This window comes from Elephas maximus, chromosome 11 (assembly GCF_024166365.1).
Source record: "Elephas maximus indicus isolate mEleMax1 chromosome 11, mEleMax1 primary haplotype, whole genome shotgun sequence".
Lineage (NCBI taxonomy): Eukaryota > Metazoa > Chordata > Mammalia > Proboscidea > Elephantidae > Elephas > Elephas maximus.
The window spans coordinates 71,417,627-71,438,012 of record NC_064829.1 but is presented as its reverse complement, the minus strand read 5'-3'; the positions used below and the strand labels follow the sequence as shown (position 1 = coordinate 71,438,012).

General features: G+C 41.3%; 1 protein-coding gene across 2 annotated transcripts in view; it reads left to right on the top strand.

The window, feature by feature from the left end:
- The window catches only part of BCL2 (BCL2 apoptosis regulator), a 209,757-nt gene extending 190,274 nt beyond the window's left edge, over positions 1 to 19,483 (top strand). Inside the window, exon 2 of one of the 2 annotated variants that reach the window (XR_007519229.1) lies at positions 12,746 to 12,828. Coding sequence is in view for 1 of the 2 variants with exons in the window: in XM_049900478.1 (XP_049756435.1) it covers positions 12,746 to 12,880 (135 nt within the window). In the remaining variant the exon portion in view is untranslated. Of the gene's footprint in view, positions 1 to 12,745 lie in introns of both variants that reach the window. The other variant, XM_049900478.1, reaches the window with a different exon arrangement.
- Positions 19,484 to 20,386: the final 903 nt, after the last annotated feature.

Below are 20,386 nucleotides of genomic sequence, written 5' to 3'. Positions count from 1 at the left end.
GGAAAATCTTATATTGCCAGTAAATATGGGGTACATTTTTTAATGGCCGAATAGTACTCCATTGTATGGATGTACTATAAATTGTTCAATCTACTGTATTTTCAGCCCTTGAGGTTGTTTGCAGGTTTTTGCAATTATAAACATGTGCCTTTTATTAATTATTTTTTCAAGGTAAATAGCGAGAAATGGAATTACCAATAAGAGGATAATATTTTTGAGGCCTTGGATACACATTGCCAAACAGAAAGTCTATCTTTGCCTAGACCTGGGAGTCCCTCAGTTGTATAAGGGTGTCCTGGAGCCCCTCCTTCTTGCCCCCTTCAATCCTCTTCAGCACTCAGTATTAACATCCTCTTCAGTGTTTGCCAATCTGACCCATCTGTTTTTTAATCTCATCTTACTTGGAATCAGGTTTAAAGGAAACATCTTAAAGGTTCTGAAGTGGAAAAGAAAAATTTTGGAGGGTGGGCAGCCTGAAGAGCAGGAGGGGTGTGTGTGTGTGTATATGTGTGTGAGAGAGACAGACAGACAGACAGACAGATATATATATATATATAAAGAGAAGCGAGTGAGAGTGGTCCCACCACTGGTCGTAATGCAGGAGGGATGAGGACACTCTGATGACACATCTGCTTAGGAGTCCTGACTCCGGTCCGTTTCAGCTCACACTACCCTGCAGCAAGGCTGTGAGGTTGGGAGTTTGTCCATCCTGTGACCTTGTGCCCACCCTGGGTTGCACAAGCACCATCTGTGGCCTGTGAATTTGGAGGTTTGTGGAGAAGCTCTCTGCAAACCAGTATCCAGTGCTAGGACTCTGCCCGCCTCCCCCCTGATGTGAGGGGCCAGGAAAGGGAACAAACAAACCTCCTCCCTGAACCTGTGCATATCACCGAAACAGGTTCCACTCCTTGCCAGTTCTGACATGAGCAAGGAGGTGGTGCCTCCTAGATATATAGCCCGGGATTTTTGTTCAAATCACATGACCGTGTCCCAGGTTTTCTTTTCCCCTCTTTGTTGCTTTTAATACATAAAATGAGCATGTGTTTATTTAAAACAGCTTTCAAACTTAAACAAATAACGACAGACTGTTCAAACAGTCTTCAGAAATCGCCCTAATCAGGATGTTTGAAAAAGCAAGAAGAGTCTCCATGAAAGTAGCTTTGGAGGATGTTCAGTCCTCAGACAACAGAATTTACTTTGCACTTTGGGATCGTAGGTGGGCAAAGCTTAGGGACCATTTTCAACCTCCCTCTTTTAATCAAAAAGGAACCTGAGACTCATGGGGGTTCATCCCATCCCCAATCCCACAGACTAAGAATTGGTGGAGAAGTGTAGTATTTCGTGGCGGGCACTGTATTATCACTTCCAGTCTCCAGCCAGGATGTGTAACATATACATTTTAATTCACAATTTCTATAGGAACCACTGACCAATTTCAGAACCAAAAGCTGCCTCCTTCAAGGGAGCTAGGAAATTGCTTCTGTAAAACATCAGGCTCAGTGGAACATCTGGAAGGGGGAAGGGCAGGTTTAGTAGGTATGTAGCAGGTCTGTAAGAGGGTAGAGCTTGAGATGAGTTGTTCATTCTTCCACTATTTCATGTTCTAAGCCACACTGACAAATGTTTTTGAGTCACTGACTTCAGTCTTCTCAACAACCAATTTTATGGGTGAAGTACATGAGGCTCAGGGTTGGGTAATTTGTTCAAGGTCATAAGCTAATAAAATATCAGAGAGGAATTTCACGCAGACCTTCTGCCACAAGTCCAGCACCCTTTCCAGACCGCAGTGCCCATTCTTCAGGTCACTAGCTGCTACCTTAGCCAATCCAACTCTACAAATCATCCTTTTCTTTATAATGCACACCAGAAACGGCTCATTAGGTCCTTAGAAGCATAGTCATTTTCAGGAGAGGGTGGGGGCCAGGGAGGGAATTCCATCAGCCCTGGGGAAAAAGGATGTTTGGGGAGGCAATTCTCTGCCCCACCCTCCCCAGTACTCTGCACCAGGCAAACCGGAAGGTAGTGCCAACTCAACTTGTCCCTTCTTACCTCTACTTTCCCAGAATGGCTCCATGTCCAGAAAGGGCTTAGCTCAGAAGGCAAATATTAGTCCAGTTCTGACTTGGCTACAGAAAACGCCCTGGATAACCAAAGGATTTCAGGGTCTCTAATTTGTCAAAAAAAATTTTTTTTTTTTTAATTTGTCAAGTTGAGTGGCATTCAGACCAATGCCAGAGCCTGGAGAATTGGGCTGTCCTGTGGTGGGGCTGTTCGGGGTGTCACCCTCCCATCCCTCAGAGGAAGGGAGGGCTATTAACACTTGCAGCTCTGTCTGTGGGGTCCTGAGGTGTACTTTGCAAGAGGCCAAGTTGCTCCTGCTCATAAATATGTCCTGCTCACTCCTGAGCCCCTTATCCTGATTATATAGAGAGAAAGTGTGTTTCTTGAGTCACGATTGCCACCTCAGCTTTGTGCTGAGAGTGCTAGACATATATTTCATTTATGTTTTCAGTCTTTTCTAAGACTCAAATTTAGACATTTTTAACAATAGATTAAAATAAGAAAACCCTTGCGCCCTCTCCTGGTAAAAATTAACCTAATTCCTCTTGAGAACAGGAACAAGACAAGGATGCCCTTTATCACTGTCCTTACTTAATACTTTACCAGAAGGCCTAGCTAGAGCAATAACGCAAGAAAGGGAAATAAAGGGTATCCAAATTGGAAAGGAAGAAGTAAAACTATCTTATTTGCAGATGACATGATTCTATACATAGAAAATCCCAGAGACTCCACAAGAATGTTACTGGAACTAATAGAAGTATTCAGCAAAGTGACAGGGTACAAAATCAACACATAAAAATCAGGTGGGTTCCTCAGCACTAACAAGGAGGACTCTGCAAAGGAAATCAAGAAAACAATACCATTTACAATAGCCCCAAAAGATAAAATACTCAGGAATAAACCTAACCAGGGACGTAAAAGACTTATACAAGAAAAACTATAAAACACTACTGCAAGAAACTAAAAGAGGTCTACATAAATGGAAAAGTATTCCATGTTCATGGAACGGAAGACCTAATATTGTGAAAATGTTAATACTACCAAAAGTGATATATAGATAAAATATAATCCTGATCCAAATCCCAACAACATTCTGTAATGAAATAGAAAAACTAATCTCCAACTTTATATGGAAAGGAAGAAGGCCCCAAATAGCTAAAGTAATGTTGAAGAAGAACAAAGTAGGAGGCATCAGATTTTTCAATCTCAAAACTTAATATATTATATACAACCACAATAATCAAAACAATCTGGTACTGGTTCAAATGCAGATACATAGACCAATGGAATAGAATCGAAAGCCAACAAGTAAATCCATCCATCTACAGGCAGCTGACCTTTGACAAAGCGTCAAAGTCCATTCAATGGGGAAGAAACAGTCTCTTTAACAAATGGTGCTGGCAAAAGTAGGTATCCATATGCAGAAGAATGAATCAGGTTCCATATCTCACAGCATGCACAATAACTAACTCAAAATGGATCACAGACCTAAATGTTAAAGCTAAAATTATACAGTTCCTGGAAGATAACACAGGGTCAAAATTAGGGGACCTAATTTCCAGCATAGTTTAGCAAACAAAACTAAAAATGTACGAACAACAGAAGATAAATTAGATAACTGGGACCTCCTAAAAATTAAATACTTATGCTCATCCAAAGACTTTACCAAGAGAGTAAAGAGAGAACCTACAGACTGGGAAAAAATCTTTGGCAATGACATACCTGATAAGGGTCTAATTTCCAAAATACATAGAACACTTTGGCAACTCAACAACAAAAAGACAATCCAATCAAAACCTGGGCAAAGGACATGAACAGACACTTCACCAAAGAGGACATTCAGGCAGCCAACGAATAAATGAAAAGATGTTCACGATCATTAGCCATTAAAACAAACAAAAAAAAAAAACCAAACCTGCTGCTGTTGAGTCGGTTCCAAGTCATAGCAACCCTATAGGACAGAGCAGAGCTGCCCCATAGACTTTCCAAGGAGCAGCTGGTGGATTTGAACTGCTGACCTTTTGGTTAGAAATTGAGCTCTTAACCACTGTGCTACCAGTGAGCATGCCTGGGTGGGCCATTAAAACCAAAAAACCCGCTGCCGTCGAGTCGATTCCAACTCATAGAGCCATAGAGCCATTAGAGAGATGCAAATCAAACCTATAACAAGATACCATCTCGCCTGTGTGAAAAACAAAAAACAACAAATGCTAGTGAGGTTGTGGGGTGATTAGAGCACTTATACATTGCTGGTGGGATTGTAAAATGGTACAACCACTATGGAAAACAGTAGGGTACTTTGTCAAAAAGCTAGAAATAGAAATACCTTATGATTCAGCAATCCTGCTCCTAGGCATATATCCTAGAGATATAAGAGCAGTGACATGAATAGACATATACACACCTATGTTCCTTGCAGCATTATTCACAATAGCAAAAGATGTAAACAACTTAAATATCCATCAATGGATGAATAAATTGTGGTATATACATATACATATAACTATAAAGAATAATGTGAGGAGTCCCGTGAAATATAACATGGATGAATCCTAGAGGACATTATACTGAGTGAAATAACTCAACCACAAAAAGACAAACGTTGTGTGGTCCCACTATCATAAAAACCCCCACGTGTCTGTCAGTTTGTCGTACTGTGGGGGCTTGTGTGTTGCTGTGATGCTGGAAGCTATGCCACTGGTATTCAGATACCTGCAGGGTCACCCATGGAGGACAGGTTTCAGCTGAGCTTCCAGACTAAGACAGACTAGGAAGAAGGACCCGGTAGTCTACTTCTGAAAAGGATTAGTCAGTGAAAACCTTATGAATAGTAGCAGAACATTGTCTGATGTACTGCTGGAAGATGAGCCCCCCAGGTTGGAAGGCACTCAAAAGATGACTGGGGAAGAGCTGCCTCCTCAGAGTAGAGTCGACCTTAATGACGTGGATGGAGTAAAGCTTTTGGGACCTTCATCTGCTCATGTGGCATGACTCAAAATGAAAAGAAACAGCTGCAAACATCCTGGAAACATAGGAACCTGGAATGTATGAAGTATGAATCTAGGAAAATTGGAAATCGTCAAAAATGAAATGGAACTCATAAACATCGATATCCTAGGCATTAGTGAGCTGAAATGGACTGGCATTGGCCATTTCGAATCAGACAATCATATAGTCTACTATGCTGGGAATGACAACTCGAAGAGGAATGGTGTTGCATTCATCATCAAAAGGAATGTTTCAAGATGTATCCTGAAGTACAATGCTGTCAGTGATAGGATAATATTCATACGCCTACAAGTAAGACCAGTTAATACGACTATTATTCAAATTTACGCACCAACCACTAGGGCCAAAGATGAAGAAATAGAAGATTCTTATCAGCTGCTGCAGTCTGAAATTGATCGAACATGCAATCAAGATGCATTGATAATTACTGGCGATTGGAATGCAAAAGTTGGAAACCAAGAAGAAGGATCAGTAGTTGGAAAATATGGCCTTGGTAATAGAAACAATGCCGGAGATCAGATGATAGAATTTTGCAAGACCAACTACTTCATTGCAAATACCTTCTTTCACCAACATAAATGGCGACAATACACATGGACCTCACCAGATGGAACACACAGAAATCAAATTGACTACATCTGTGGAAAGAGATGATGGAAAAGCTCAATATCATCAGTCAGAACCAGGCCAGGGGCCGACTGTGGAACAGACCATCAATTGCTCATATGCAAGTTCAAGCTGAAACTGAAGAAAATCAGAACAAATCCACGAGAGCCAAAATATGACTTTGAGTATATCCCACCTGAATTTAGAGGCCATCTCAAGAATAGATTTGACGCATTGAACACTAGTGACAGAAGACCAGACGAGTTATGGAATGACATCAAGGACATCATCCATGAAGAAAGCAAGAGGTCACTGAAAAGACAGGAAAGAAAGAAAAGACCAAGATGGATGTCAGAGGAGACTCTGAAACTTGCTCTTGAGCGTTGAGCAGCTAAAGCAAAAGGAAGAATTGATGAAGTAAAAGAACTGAACAGAGGGATTTCAAAGGGCCTCTAGAGAAGACCAAGTAAAGTATTATAATGACATACGCAAACAGCTGGAGATGGAAAACCAAAAGAGAAGAACACGCTCGGTGTTTCTCAAGCTGAAAGAACTGAAGGAAAAATTCAAGCAATAGTGAAAGAGTTGAGTTGCAATTGAGTTGCAATAGTGAAGGATTCCATGGGGAAAATATTAAATGATGCAGGAAGCATCAAAATAAATGGAAGGAATACACAGAGTCATTATACCAAAAAGAATTAGTCAATATTCAACCATTTCAAGAGGTGGCATATGATCAGGAACTGATGGTACCAAAGGAAGAAGTCCAAGCGGCTCTGAAGGCATTGGCGAAAAACAAGGCTCCAGGAATTGATGGCATATCAATTGAGATGTTTCAACAAACGTATGCAGCGCTGGAGGCACTCACTCGTCTATGCCAAGAAATATGGAAGACAGCTTCCTAGCCAACTGACTGGAAGAGATCCATATTTATGCCTATTTCCAAGAAAGGTGATCCAACAGAATGTGGAAATTATAGAACATTATCATTAATATCACACGCAAGCAAAATTTTGCTGAAGATCATTCAAAAACGGCTGCAGCAGTATATCGACAGGGAACTGCCAGAAATTCAGGCCGGTTTCAGAAGAGGACATGGAACCAGGGATATCATTGCTGATGTCAGATGGATCCTGGCTGAAAGCAGAGAATGCCAGAAGGATGTTTACCTGTGTTTTATTGACTATGCAAAGGCATTCGACTCTGTGGATCATAACAAACTATGGATAACACTGGGAAGAATGGGAATTCCAGAACACTTAATTGTGCTCCTGAGGAACCTTTACATAGATCAAGAGGCAGTTGTTCGGACAGAACAAGGGGATACTGATTGGTTTAAAGTCAGGAAAGGTGTGCATCAGGGTTGTATTCCTTCACTATACCTATTTATTCTGTATGCTGAGCAAGTAATATGAGAAGCTAGACTATATGAAGAAGAACGGGGCATCAGGATTGGAGGAAGACTCATTAACAACCTGCGTTATGCAGATGACACAACCTTGCTTGCTGAAAGTGAAGAGAAGCACTTACTGATGAAGATCAAAGACCATAGCCTTCAGTATGGATTGTACCTCAACATAAAGAAAACAAAAATCCTCACAACCGGACCAATGAGCAACATTATGATAAACAGAGAAAAGATTGAAGTTGTCAAGGATTTCATTTTACTTGGGTCCACAATCAACAGCCATAGAAACAACAGTCAAGAAATCAAAAGACGCATTGCCTTGGACAGATCTGCTGCAAAGGACCTCTTCAAAGTGTTGAAGAGAAAGATGTCACCCTGAAGACTAAGGTGCACCTGACCCAAGCCATGGTATTTTCAATCACATCATATGCATGTGAAAGCTGGACAATGAATATGGAAGACCGAAGAAGAATTGACGCCTTTGAATTGTGGTGTTGGCGAAGAATATTGACTATACCATGGACTGCCAAAAGAACGAACAGATCTGCCTTGGAGGAAGCGCGGCCAGAATGCTCCTTAGAGGCAAGGATGGCGAGACTGCGTCTTACATACTTTGGACATGTTATCAGGAGGGATCAGTCCCTGGAGAAGGACATCATGCTTGGCAGAGTACAGGGTCAGTGGAAAAAAGGAAGACCCTCAACGAGGTGGATTAACACAGTGGCTGCAACAATGAGGGCAAGTGTAACAACGATTGTAAGGATGGCGCAGGACCAGGCAGTGTTTCGTTATGTTGTACATAGGGTCGCTATGAGTCAGAACCAACTCGACGGCACTTAACAACAACAACGTCATAAAAAGTCCAGAAAAAATACACACATAGAAAGCCAAGTTTTTGATGGTTACCAGGGATGGGAGGAGGAGAGATGGGGAATCACCTTCTAGATAGTAGACACTTGTTACTTTTGGTGATGGGAAAGGCAATCCCAAATATGGGTGAAGTCAACACAACTTGACCAAGGTAAATAAAGACACTTTTTTTTTTTAAGAAGTACATGAGAAAAAGGGACACCTTCAGTAAATGCTATAACATATACAATTTTGCATGAACAGTACAATGAAAAAATATATGTGTAGTTATATAAGTAGATATGGATGCATATGTGTGTATAGGAAGGCATATGCAAGTAAATGCATGTGCATGTATAGGTGTGTCTGTAAGCATATGTATATACACATTTGTGTGCACTGCGTATGTGTCCACATATATAACAAACCACAGAGGGGCACAGTTAAGGAGGCTTCCTAGACACATCCAGGCAACTCAAGGTTTTGGTTTACTGGGTTAAAACGCTTGGGACCATAGTCTCAGGGGACAACTTAGTCAGTTGGCATAACATAGTTCACAAAGATGATGTTCTACATCCTAGTTTGGTGAGTAGAGTCTGGGGTCTTAAGAGTTTGCGAGTGGCCATCTAAGACACAACTATTGGTCTTTACTGTTACGGAGCAAAATAGAATGAAGGAAATCAAAGGCTCAAAGAAGAAACTAGTCCACAGGACCAATAGCCCATACAAACTACAGTCTCTTCTAAATTGAGACCAGAAGAACTAGATGGTGCCCAGCTACCACTACGAACGGTTCTAAAAGGGACATAATAGAAGGAATTGGATAGAATAGGAGAAAAATGTAGAACAAAACTCAAATTCCTAAAAAAGGCCCAACCTACTGGACAATAGAGACTAGAGAACCCCCAAGACTATCGCCCTCAGATACGCTTTACGTATGGAGCTGAAGCTATTTCTGCAGGTCACTTTTCAGTCAAATAATAGATTGACTTATAAAATAAACAATATCACCTGTGAGTAATGTGCTCCCTTAAACAATTAACTATGTGAGACCAAATGGTAAACATTTACCCAAAAGCAAAGATGAGAAGACAGGGAGGAAAAAGGAAGCCAGATCAGTGGAAACAGAGCAAATAGAATGGAAATAAAAAGAATGCTGATACATTGTAAAAATTGTAACCAATGGCATGGAACAATTTGTATAAAAATTGTTAAAGGGGAAACTAATTTGCTGTGTAAATTTTCACTTAAAACACAATAAAATATTAATAATAATAGTAATAAAAAGTTAATCTAAAGGAACAAAGAGCCTACTTGTTAGTGACCAGTTACTTGGCTCAGCTAACTGATTAACCTTGTGCTAATTTGACCAAATTTAGCTGCTGACACACTAGGTGGACCATTTGGTCATCTGTGGCCCATGATCACAGAGTTTCCCCTAGAGTCTCCTAATCCCAGCGCAATTGGTATTACAAGCTGGATAATTCTTTGCTGTGGGAGTCATCCTGTATGTTAAAGAACAACATCACTGGCTTCTACCTACTCGATGCCAGTAGCACCCTCCCCACCAGATCATGACTACCAAAAATGTTCCCTGACATTGCCAAATGTCACCTGGGGGGCAAAAATCACCCCCGGTTGAAAGCTACTGCCATAAACCCTTGCCTGCCTTTTGTAAACGGTTGCCATTGGTCACAATGGAGAGTGAGACTGAGTCAGCACAAATCCTTCATGAATTCAGGAAGCAATGTGAGTTCACTTTTAGGAATTTATCTCAAAAAAAAAAAAACTGAGCAGGTAGATAAGAATTAATGTACAAAAATGAATCATAATATTGTTTATAGCAGCAGAAGTTTTTTAAAACAACCTAAATAAGGAATTGGTTAAGTAAATTATCTATCTCCATTCAATGGAATACTATGCAGTCATGAAAAATAATTGTATAAATCTGTATATATTGGTATGGAAAGTTCCCCTAGCAATGCCTGAAGCTCTCATCTTCAAGACTACTCCAGGATTCCTAGAGGTTGCTAAATAAAGAAGGAATGATAAACAGGCAGATTAAGCATCTGGGTGAAGCCTTAGGGCAAAGGTAGAATTCAATCCTATGATGGAATTTAGAAAAATTTAACCATTAATTGAACAAACATTTATTAAGTTCCTACAGTGTACCAAGGGGCATGCTCAGCTCTAGGGAGACAGAGATGGTATCTGGTCCCTCTACTGCCAATCCAAACTAGAAACCCGTGGTCATCAAGTCAATTCCAACTCCCAGTGACCCTATAGGACAGAGTAGAACTGCCCCAGAGTGTTTCCAAGACTGTAATCTTCATGGAAGCAGATATCCAGGTCTTTCTTTCAAGGAGCAGCTGGAGGGTTTGAACTGCTGACCTTTTGGTTAGCAGCTGAATGCTTAACCACTGTGCCACCAGGGCTCCTGCCAATACTTACTGCCAATACTTGCCCCAAATAGACAAAAACATAGTGAACATTGTTAGAACCTCCTCCTCGCAGCAACGCCAGAAGTCACATACGTTACTGTCTCCTGTGATAAAATCGTGTACTTTGATTCAAAGCTGTTGGGAGTAGTGTGGAACTATGTCCTGTTTTCCTTTTCATGCCTGAAAAAGTCACACCAAGTGAAAAGAATTTCATTTACTGATTCCTGTATTCAGATACTCATTCAGGAGGCTGTCCAAATATGAAGCCTAATCCTCTTCAAAAAAATGTAGGAAATGAGTGTTAAGTGATTGCTTCAGTATGGGACCATCCAAGGGGAAACTCTGCTAAAGCACGATACAGTCCTGACTTTCAGATGCAACGATAGAAATGGAGGACAGCCCTTTCCTCCTTCAGAGATCTGTGTCTCCTACGACAGTAACTGGCTGCATATTTTATGAACTTCACAACTTGAGCGTTGAGGTTGTCCAGTCTAGCTGCTGCGGAGAGAACCCAGAACCCTCTGGCAACTTCCTTTCCCAGGGAGAACTCTGATCTTGACTTCAGAGGCTGAACATCCTACCTGTAAAGGCACACATCTCTGTCCACCATGCTAAGGCATGGGGTGGATCTGGGCTCAAGGCCTGACTCTGCCACTTACTAGGCGACTCCCTTACCCTCTCTGAGTCTAAGGGTTTTTCATCTACAGAAGAGGGACAAATAAGAAGAACCCATAAGATTGGTATGAAGAATAAATAATATAATGCATGATAGGTACTTGGTAAGGAACCCTGGTGGCACAGTGGTTAAGAGCTACGGCTGCTAACCAAAAGGTCGGCAGTTCAAATCCACCAGGCGTTCCTTGGAAACCCTATGGGGCAGTTCTGCTCCGTCCTTATAGGATTACAATGAGTCAGAGTCAACTTGATGGCAATAGGTTTGGTTTGGTTTTGGCACTTGGTAAGGAGTCCCGATGGCACAATGGTTAAGTGCTCAGGTGCTAACTGAAAGGTTGGCAGTTTGAACCCACCACCAGTTCCTCGGGAGAAAAGACCTGCTGATGTGCTTCTGTAAAGATTACAACCTAGAAAATCCTATGGGGCTGTTCTACTCTTGTCACATAGGGTTGCCAGAAGTTGGCATCAACTCGATGGCATACAACAGCAGGTACTTGGCACAGTGCCTGGCCTATGGTAAGCACTCAATAAAGGAGAGTAGTAATAGTTGTTTAGGTTTTATTATTTTTATTAAAGTCCAGGCTAGCTAAAATTGCAAAACCTATGGTATTTCCTGACTGTCTTTCCTGTTTCATTTTCTCCTTAACATTTAACCAACCAGTTGCCATTGAGTCGACTCGAGACTCGTAGTGATCCCATGTGTGTCAGAGTAGAACTGTGCTCCACAGGGTTTCCAATGACAGAATTTTCTGAAGCAGATCACCACCAGGCCTTTTTTCTGAGGTACCTCTGGGTGGAATTGATCTTTCCACCTTTCAGTTAGCAGCTGAGCACATGAACCATTTGTACCATGAAGGGACTCGCCTTACCACTTACTACTCTCATATACCATATGGTTTATTTATTTTGTTTATTATCCATCCCACTGCACTAGAATAAAAGCTCCCTGAGATAGGAACTTTTAGTCTCTTTTATTTACTGCCCAGCACGTAAACAGGTTCTCAACAAATATTTTTTAATGCTCTTTAAAAAATGAATCGTGGTAAGATATATATAACATAAAGTATGCCATTTTAACAATTTTTTAGGTGTATAATTCGTTGGTATTAATTACATTCACAATGTTGTGTAACCATCACCAATATCTACTTCTAAAACTTTGTCATCATCCCAAATAGAAGCTCTGTACCCATTAAGCAATTTCTTGATCAGTATTTTATTATACTTTAGATGCAGGTTTACAGAACAAACTAGCTTCTCATTAAACAACTAGTACAGATACTATTCTGTGCCATTGGTTACCAACCCCACACGATCGATAAATATTTCTCGAACAAATGACAGAGGGTCTTGAATCTTTGCCCCAACAAGCATTTTCTCTTCCCTTTGACCCTTCTGAGGGTGCCTGTTTTACCTTTCCTCTTGCCTTCCTGGGAGCCCTGGTGCTTAAGAGCTATGGCTGCTAACCAAAAGGTTGGCAGTTCAAATCCACCAGCGGTTCCTTGGAAACCCTATGGGGCAGTTTTACTCTGTCCTATAGGGTCGCTATGAGTTGGAATCTACTTGACAGCAACATTTTTTTTTTTTCTCCCCTTGCCCTTCTAACAGTGGCCTTGCTGCTCGGTGCCCCGTCTCTGTAAGATGACATTCTGTACTCTAACACTATTTTTTCTTTTCCCTCTTCTCCCCCCACCAGGATGCCTTTGTGGAACTGTATGGCCCCAACATGCGACCTCTGTTTGATTTCTCCTGGCTGTCTCTGAAGACACTGCTCAGTCTGGCCCTGGTGGGAGCTTGCATCACCCTGGGTGCTTACCTGGGGCACAAGTGAAGTCACTCAGCCTGCTGCAGTTATGCAAAAGGTTCACGAAAGCAGTAGGAATAGTATGCATCGTCAGTGAGGTACCAAGAAACAAAGCTGTGGTCTTTTAAAACAAAAATCAAAAAACAAACAAAAAAATGACTTTCAGGTTCAAGGTCAAATCAGCTCTTTACTGCCAAAGGGAAATATCATTTATTTTTTACATTATTAAGAAAAAGATTTATTTATTTAAGACAGTCCCATCAAACCTCCTTTCTTTGGAAACCGCCCCTCATTGATAAGCCCCACTTCCGGCGGCCCCACCTGGATCTCCTGTGCCTGTAAACACGGATTTGTTTTCAATGTTGGCTGCACTAATTCTTCATCTGAAGAGCAAACAAACTGGCAAAGGACTTGATGGTTAGAGAAGCCAGAGTCTGACTGCTCCAGGCTGGGAAGAAGGTGTTCATTCTACTTGCATTGATTTGCCCTCGGGCTGTGCCGTTAATGGAGGCAGGGTGCTTGGAGAGAAGTAGATGCTTCCCTGCGGGAAGAGCAGACCCTTCGCATTTGATTCACATGGTACAAACCCAGTTGAAGGAAAAACACTGGGAGCTTTGGATGGACATGGCGTCCACTGAGATTTCCACGCCGAAGGTCAGCGATGGGAAAAAAATGCCCTTAAACTATAGGAAAGTATTTTTTTAAGCTACCAATTGTGCCGAGAAGCATTTTAGCAATTAATACAATATCATCCAGTACCTTAAGCCCTGATGTGTATATTCCTATTATCTCGGATCTGCCCCTCTGAATACTGGCTCCATCTGAGTAAGAAACAGGATCCTTTGGCATGCGAGGAAATGAACTTGTCGATGACTTCTTCAGCATGGAGACGGCAAGAGTTTCCAGAAGCATCAGGCAGCCACAAGTGCCTGCTTTTCAGTAGTGAGGCCACAGCCTGCAGGCCTGTCTCGCGGCCCAATAGGAGGGCCTCGTCCTAGAACTGAACCTGGGTACTGGCTGGCCTCTGAGAGGGCTTTTAAACAGAGCACTATGGTCTCCCAGTGTTTGCAAGCCGACGAGTTCAGCGCGCCACTGACAAGTAATAGCAATAGCAGGACTCCGCCTGGGCCTGCTGGCCATGGGGCTGGCCCTCAAATCGGGCCCATTTTCCCCCAGAGCGAAACCTGGGCGCCATGTGTTCTTTGTTTCTGCCACTTCTTAAGACTGACTCTGAAGGAGCAACCTGTAAAGTTGTATCAGACAAGTGTATCACTGTGGAGGGAAAGTGTGGCCCAGATCCTGGAGGGGCAGCAGTGGCGTGATGCATGCTGGGAAGGCCACCACCGAAACTAGTGGAAGGGAGATGACGGAGTGCACGGTGGGCCCCCAGCGGCGCGGGCCCCCGAGCGGCCTGTGGGCTGCAGTTTCAAGAAAGGTTTGGAGTGACTGAGGAGGATCATAAATCCTAAAGGAAGTGTTGAAACGAGGTGTCATGGATTAGTCCGTGGAATTACGATGTAAAACATTATCTTGTCATTGTCTTTTGGTTTTATTTGAAAACCTGACAGAAAAAAAAAAGGCTCCAGGTGTGGAATTTGGGGATTATCTGTACATCTTGGGGCAATTAAAAAAAAAAAAAAATCAGTGTAGCGAAAGAAGTAAAAATCTCCAGTTAATATACTAGCCAACTATTTTTTTAAGTTTAGATTCAGCCTTGAGACATATGGAATAACTTTGTGGCATTATTGCATTGTATACCATTTATCTGTATTAACTTCGGAATGTATTATGTTCAATGTTTAATGCTATGGTTATTTCAAAAGCTGCTTTAAGAAAATACATGCATCTCATCATTTTTCCTAATTGTATTTAGTTACGGCCTCCACGCTATTTGTTAGCAGAAATGATCATTTTCCATTTGAAATTTTTGTCTCTCTAATTCTTCAAAAGCATTTCCAAGAAGGTGAGAAGCCCCGGGTCTCAGCTCAGGAAACTGAGAAACCTGGAGCACATTGGCCACTGAGGCACACTGCTTCAATCAAGTTATGTGCATTTCCATTTGAACACAATTGTTTATTGTGAGGGATATATCTGTTGTCCCTTTGACCTATTCTTTGAAAGTTGACTTGTCTATCCCTGGGCAATTCAGAATTTAACTCAAAGTTATTTAGGATCAGGTGCATGTTTAGTTAAACCCATGAAGTTCGTTCAGTTGAAAACCCAGATGGGAGGTTACCAGAGGATTAAAATCTGGCTATGAGTGGTTTGACCTTTAAGAGAGTTGCTTTAGGTGGCCTGTTTAAACATAGACCCCCCATATAGAGCCCTGCTGCCCACCTTCCACAGGGTCCTTGTCCATGGCCATCCTGCAGATCCTTCCTGAAATGTAATGGCATTTACGTTACCCACAGAGAGAACAGGATACCCATGGTATAAAGTCAGTCCTCCTGGCGGGCCTCAGGGAACAGGATGATCAGACCTTTGAATGATCCTAGTTTTTTGGCAAAGTAATATTTTATGAAAGGTTTACATTGTCAAAAGTGATAAATATGGAATATCAAATCCTGTGCTGCTATCCTGCCAAGATCATTTCAATGGAGTCAGTTTGCAGTACACTCCAAATGGTGAGATCCTCCAAGCTGCTTTAGAAGTAACAATGAAGAGCAAGGACATTTTTAATATAAAGCCTGGTTGTCTTTTGTTACTGTTGTTGTTATTTTTTAAACTGAGATTTGCAGAGTATTTGAAAAATGTATATATAAAAAAAAGGTCATGGTGGTTAACTTCTGGCTGGTTTCCTTTTGCTGTGGGGGTTTACTATCTGGTTTTAACCGTAAATGTACTGGACCACCTGACCCCGTAACTGTACAGTATTGTGGCTGCCCTCACTCTAAGAGTAGCTGATATTACATTTTTGTTGTTAAAAACACGTTAGAAGCAATGAATGTGTATAAAAACCTCAACTAGTCATTTTTTCCCTCCTCCTCTCTTTTCATTGTCTGAATTGTTTTGCGGCACACAGAGAACCATTTCTACCTGTTTCATATGGAGAAGGGACTCCCATCTGAATATTAACTCTTCTTTACCACAAGCATGCTGAATATGTTGGCCAGGGCCAGGGTTAAATAGAACACAAGCACTTTCCAGATTGGGTTCAAGAGCTCTAAAAAAGAGTCTACAAAGTAAAAAGCACTCAAGAACCTTCTCAGTCCTCTCAAGCCCTCACTGCATAAGCACTCTGAAAGGGAAACCAAAAGACAACAGACATACCCTCTAGCAAACAGCTCATCCTAGAGGATTTGACAGGGCCTGAAAATTCTTGGAGGCTTAAGATTCCCATGAAAGTCACATTTAGAATGAAGGAAGCACCTCCAAACAGTTCAAGCAAAACATCAACATCCTAGCCCATTTATCTCTGCATATTCAAATATGGTCTTCCATTTAGATGTGACTTTTATTTCATTAGTAAATGTTGGTTGTTTATCATCTAAAGGCCTAGCCCTGGCCCAGTACAAAAAATAAGGAAGTGACTATAAATCAAAAGGTGTTACAATAATCAAGATTATTGTAAATCATTAGGACCATCCCAACACGTGTCCAATTTTCATGTCAAGGATCGAGTGAATGAACAGAATTGCAAATAGTCTGTGTTTGTAATTCAAACTAAACCAAACCAAACCCAGTGCGGTCAGTTGATTCCTGCTCATAGCGACCCAATAGAACAGAGTAGAACTGCCCCATAGAGTTTCCAAGGAGCGCCTGGCGGATTTGAACTGCCGACCCTTTGGTGAGCAGCTGTAGCACTTAACCACTACGCCGCCAGGGTTTCCTGTTTGTAATTAGACTGGTGCTAAAACAGGTAATTTATAAATTTGAATTTAAATTCTAATTTCAATCGTATTTCTAAGGCAGTGGCTGTTTTTATACTTTCTTATCACTTATAGTTAGTAATGTACACCTACTCTATCAGAGAGAAAAAAAAAATAACAGGAAGGGCTTGAAATATAAGCCATTCTAAGGAAATTAGGGAGTCAGTTGAAATTCTATTCTGATCTTATTCTGTGGTGTCTTTTGCTGCCCAGACAAATGTGGTTACACACTTTTTAAGAAATACAATTCTTCATTGTCAGGCTTATGAGGGTTCCAATCAGATCTCTATTGTTAGTCAATTTGGATCTTTTAGGGTTTTGTTTTGTTTTTAATTATTATGAGGCAAAGGACATTTGTTGCGGGGGTGAGAGGGAGGAAGAATTTTTAAATGATTAAAACATTCCCAAGATTGGGTCAGAGAGTGGAGGTTTCTCAGAATAGCCAGCACTGTGGGGTATGAAATGAAAGCCCAGGTCAGCATGATGCGTCAGTGAAAAGTCTTGTGCAAGAAATGAGAACCATTTTTAATTCCGTGGTACATATAGATTCTAGAAATACCAGCACAGCTCAGTTTGGCGGTGCCAATGGCCCAAAGCTTTTTTAAACATTTGCCATCAATTTTATAAACTTCAACCCTGGATATAACTAATGGGTATTTAAACAATTAAAGCTTGTTATTTTAACCAACAGGGTATTTAATAGCAATGTTCTGGTTGGTAAGGACATGTGTTTTTAAATATTATGCACAATAACAAAATAAGATCTAAAAAATAACATTGTGAAACTGAATTGGGTACATGATAACTCAAGTCCCTTAGCCTTACCCAAAGAATCATTCTGTGCTACGTCTGTACTCACAGGATAGACTTGGACAACCATGAAATATGCATCCCTCTGGGCACAAAGAAAACCAGATGGAGTGTGAGTGGTACGGCCTCAATTCATCACCACTGCCCCAGAAAATAACTTACAGTCAATATCCTATTGATGACAAGGTGGTTTTGTGTACCTAGGTCAGCACAGCATTGACTCCACAGACAAAAACAAGTTTGGCATAACCACTCACCAGAATGGCTAAAATTGAAAAGACTGGTAACTGATGAGTATAGCAGTCATGTGTGAGAAGGTACAATTTGTTAGGTTACATCCTAAGGGTGGAAAATAGAAAAAGTCCTGTAGTGTAGATACTTACTAATGCCATGTGCCTGAACCTTTTGGGGATTCTGCAGTGGGCTTTCCATCTAGCTCATTTTATTAAGTCCTCCCCGCCCCACAGGGTAGCATCTGAAGGAGTGATAGCCAATTAGATTTCTCTTGTGGAAGCTTTGGTGGTTGTGTTTATTATAATGTCTTAAGTCTTCAAAGCAATCAAGTTTTGCTTTTGTTTTGACTTACTGGGGTTATTTGTATTTTAAATAAAATAAGTGTATTAAAAATGTTTTGTATTGAAAGCTTTTGTAATCAAGATTTTTATACTTTTGTGTTCATGAGGCTATTTTTCAGATTAATACCTTTTAGGGGTAGCTGATATCTTGGTGGTTAGCACTTGACTGCTAACCTAAAGGTTGACAGTTCGAACCCACCCAGCGGCTCTGAGGAACAAAGGCCTGGTGAACTGCCTCCATAAAGATTAAAGCCAAGAAAGCCCTTTGGGCCCTTTCTACTCTGTAACATGTGGAGTTGCAGTGTCAGGATCAATAGCAAAGAGTTGTGTTTTTTTTTTAATATCTGCAACACTGAACATAAAAATGAATACAAGCTAAACCTACCTTGGATGTTGAAGTGATTTCCACTTGGCCACCGTTAAATACAATGGCATTTTTCTTGTGTTGGAAAAAGTCACATTGCCACTAAATTTTTCTTGTCTGTCCAGCTAATATTGTGAAGAAAAATAAAGCACAGTGTGAGATATTATTGATTCTGCCCTGTAATTGTTTATAATGTGTTCCCATGATTTTGCCCTGCCATTCATCGTCATTAAACAAGACTTTAAAAAGCTTTCTTAACAACCCAATCCTGTATAACCACCAGCAACCCCACTCTAATGAAGTCCTCAGGGACCAGGCTGAGGGATTGCTTTACAGGTGAAACCACCTTAGAAGGAAGCCTTTTGTTTCTTGGTAACTAACCCTCCTGATTAGGTCCAAGATGGACCACCTTGAGTTCCACACCTCTAGAGAGCCATTGTTGCAATTGGGTGTGTTCTCCACCTTGTGGAATGGCGCTCCCAGCCTCTGCATTCCATAAGATGATGGATTGTATGAAAAGGAGAGAAACAAGCCGAAATTCTATTTTTGAAGTTAACAGTTTATGATAACCAAAGCAGCCACTTGCTTTGGAGCAGGTAAACCCTTATGTTTGGCTGCAGAGACCTAAGCCTCAACTCCCCAACTCTCCTCTCTTAAACTCTGTTGCAGATTAAAATTTTTCCCCTCAGAATATGTGTTGAAATCCTAACCCCTATACCAGTGAGTGTAATTCTGTTTGGATGTAGGTTTTTGTTTGGTATGTTGATTAGAGTATACCTGAGTAGGGTGGGTTCTAAATCTAATCACTCCTGAGTTATAAAAAGAGCAGATACGACAGATTCACATACATGTGGGAAGACAGATACCATGTGAGGGTTGCCAAGGAATGAGGGAACATCTGGGGCTACCAACAGCGAAGGAGTCCACACCTCTGAGATCCTGATTTGGACTTTTAGCTTCCAGAACTGTGAAAAAACAAATTTCTGTTCTTTAAAACCACCCACTAATTATGTTTTGTGTTACAGCAGCACTAGCAAACTGAGACTCTATTAAAAGGACTTTGATAATACCATTTGTTGAGCATCTGCTACATGCCAGCACTGTACGCACTCCACCAGCACTTCTCACGACCTTGGAAGGTAAGCGTCGGCTTCTCCTTTTCTGGAGAAGACTGAGACTCAGATGTTAGATGATATACCCAAGATCTCAAACATTGTGAGTGACAGAGGCAGGATTTGAGCCCTGGTCTGGCTGACTTCAAGGCCATTAGTCTTCAAACTGGTGCGCGTGTAACCATGGGACACAGCCCTTCCCAGGAGTACACAGGCATGGGACATTTAAAGGCATCAACGTCCTCACTGCCCGTGGGTACTTTTCATAACTGGTCTCCTTTAGAACCCTCCCTGAGGTCAGGCCACTTCTCTCCTACCTCCCCTTTCACAATCATCTGTCCCATTTCACCCATTCAGAATCTTGCTGTGGGTGCTGCTGTGGTGTGCTGGAGCAAGCTCGTACCATCAGGAGAGCCAACTGTACGTTATCTCTTCCTAGCTCTACATTCAGTAGAGTGAAGTTGGTAGTTTGAAATTGGCCGTGGTGGAAGTATTTACACTACAGTAGTCAATGAATGCTACAAATCAGAACTTTAAACTTTTTTTTTTTTCCCCAGAAAGCCAGCTTACCCACCTACCATGCCTATATGTACTCAAGTCTGCAGTAAGTCCCAGTGGAGTTAAAACCCTTGGATTACAAAAGCAATGATTTGAAATACTAGAGTATTAGACTGTAATGAATTTTGCAAATTGGTTTTCCCAATCTTTGCTTTCAACAAAATTAAAAAGTCAGCTGATCAAGCTTTTTTTATGTGATTTTTAAATATAACTCAGAAGTTCAAGGAGTTGAGTTACATTGCTGT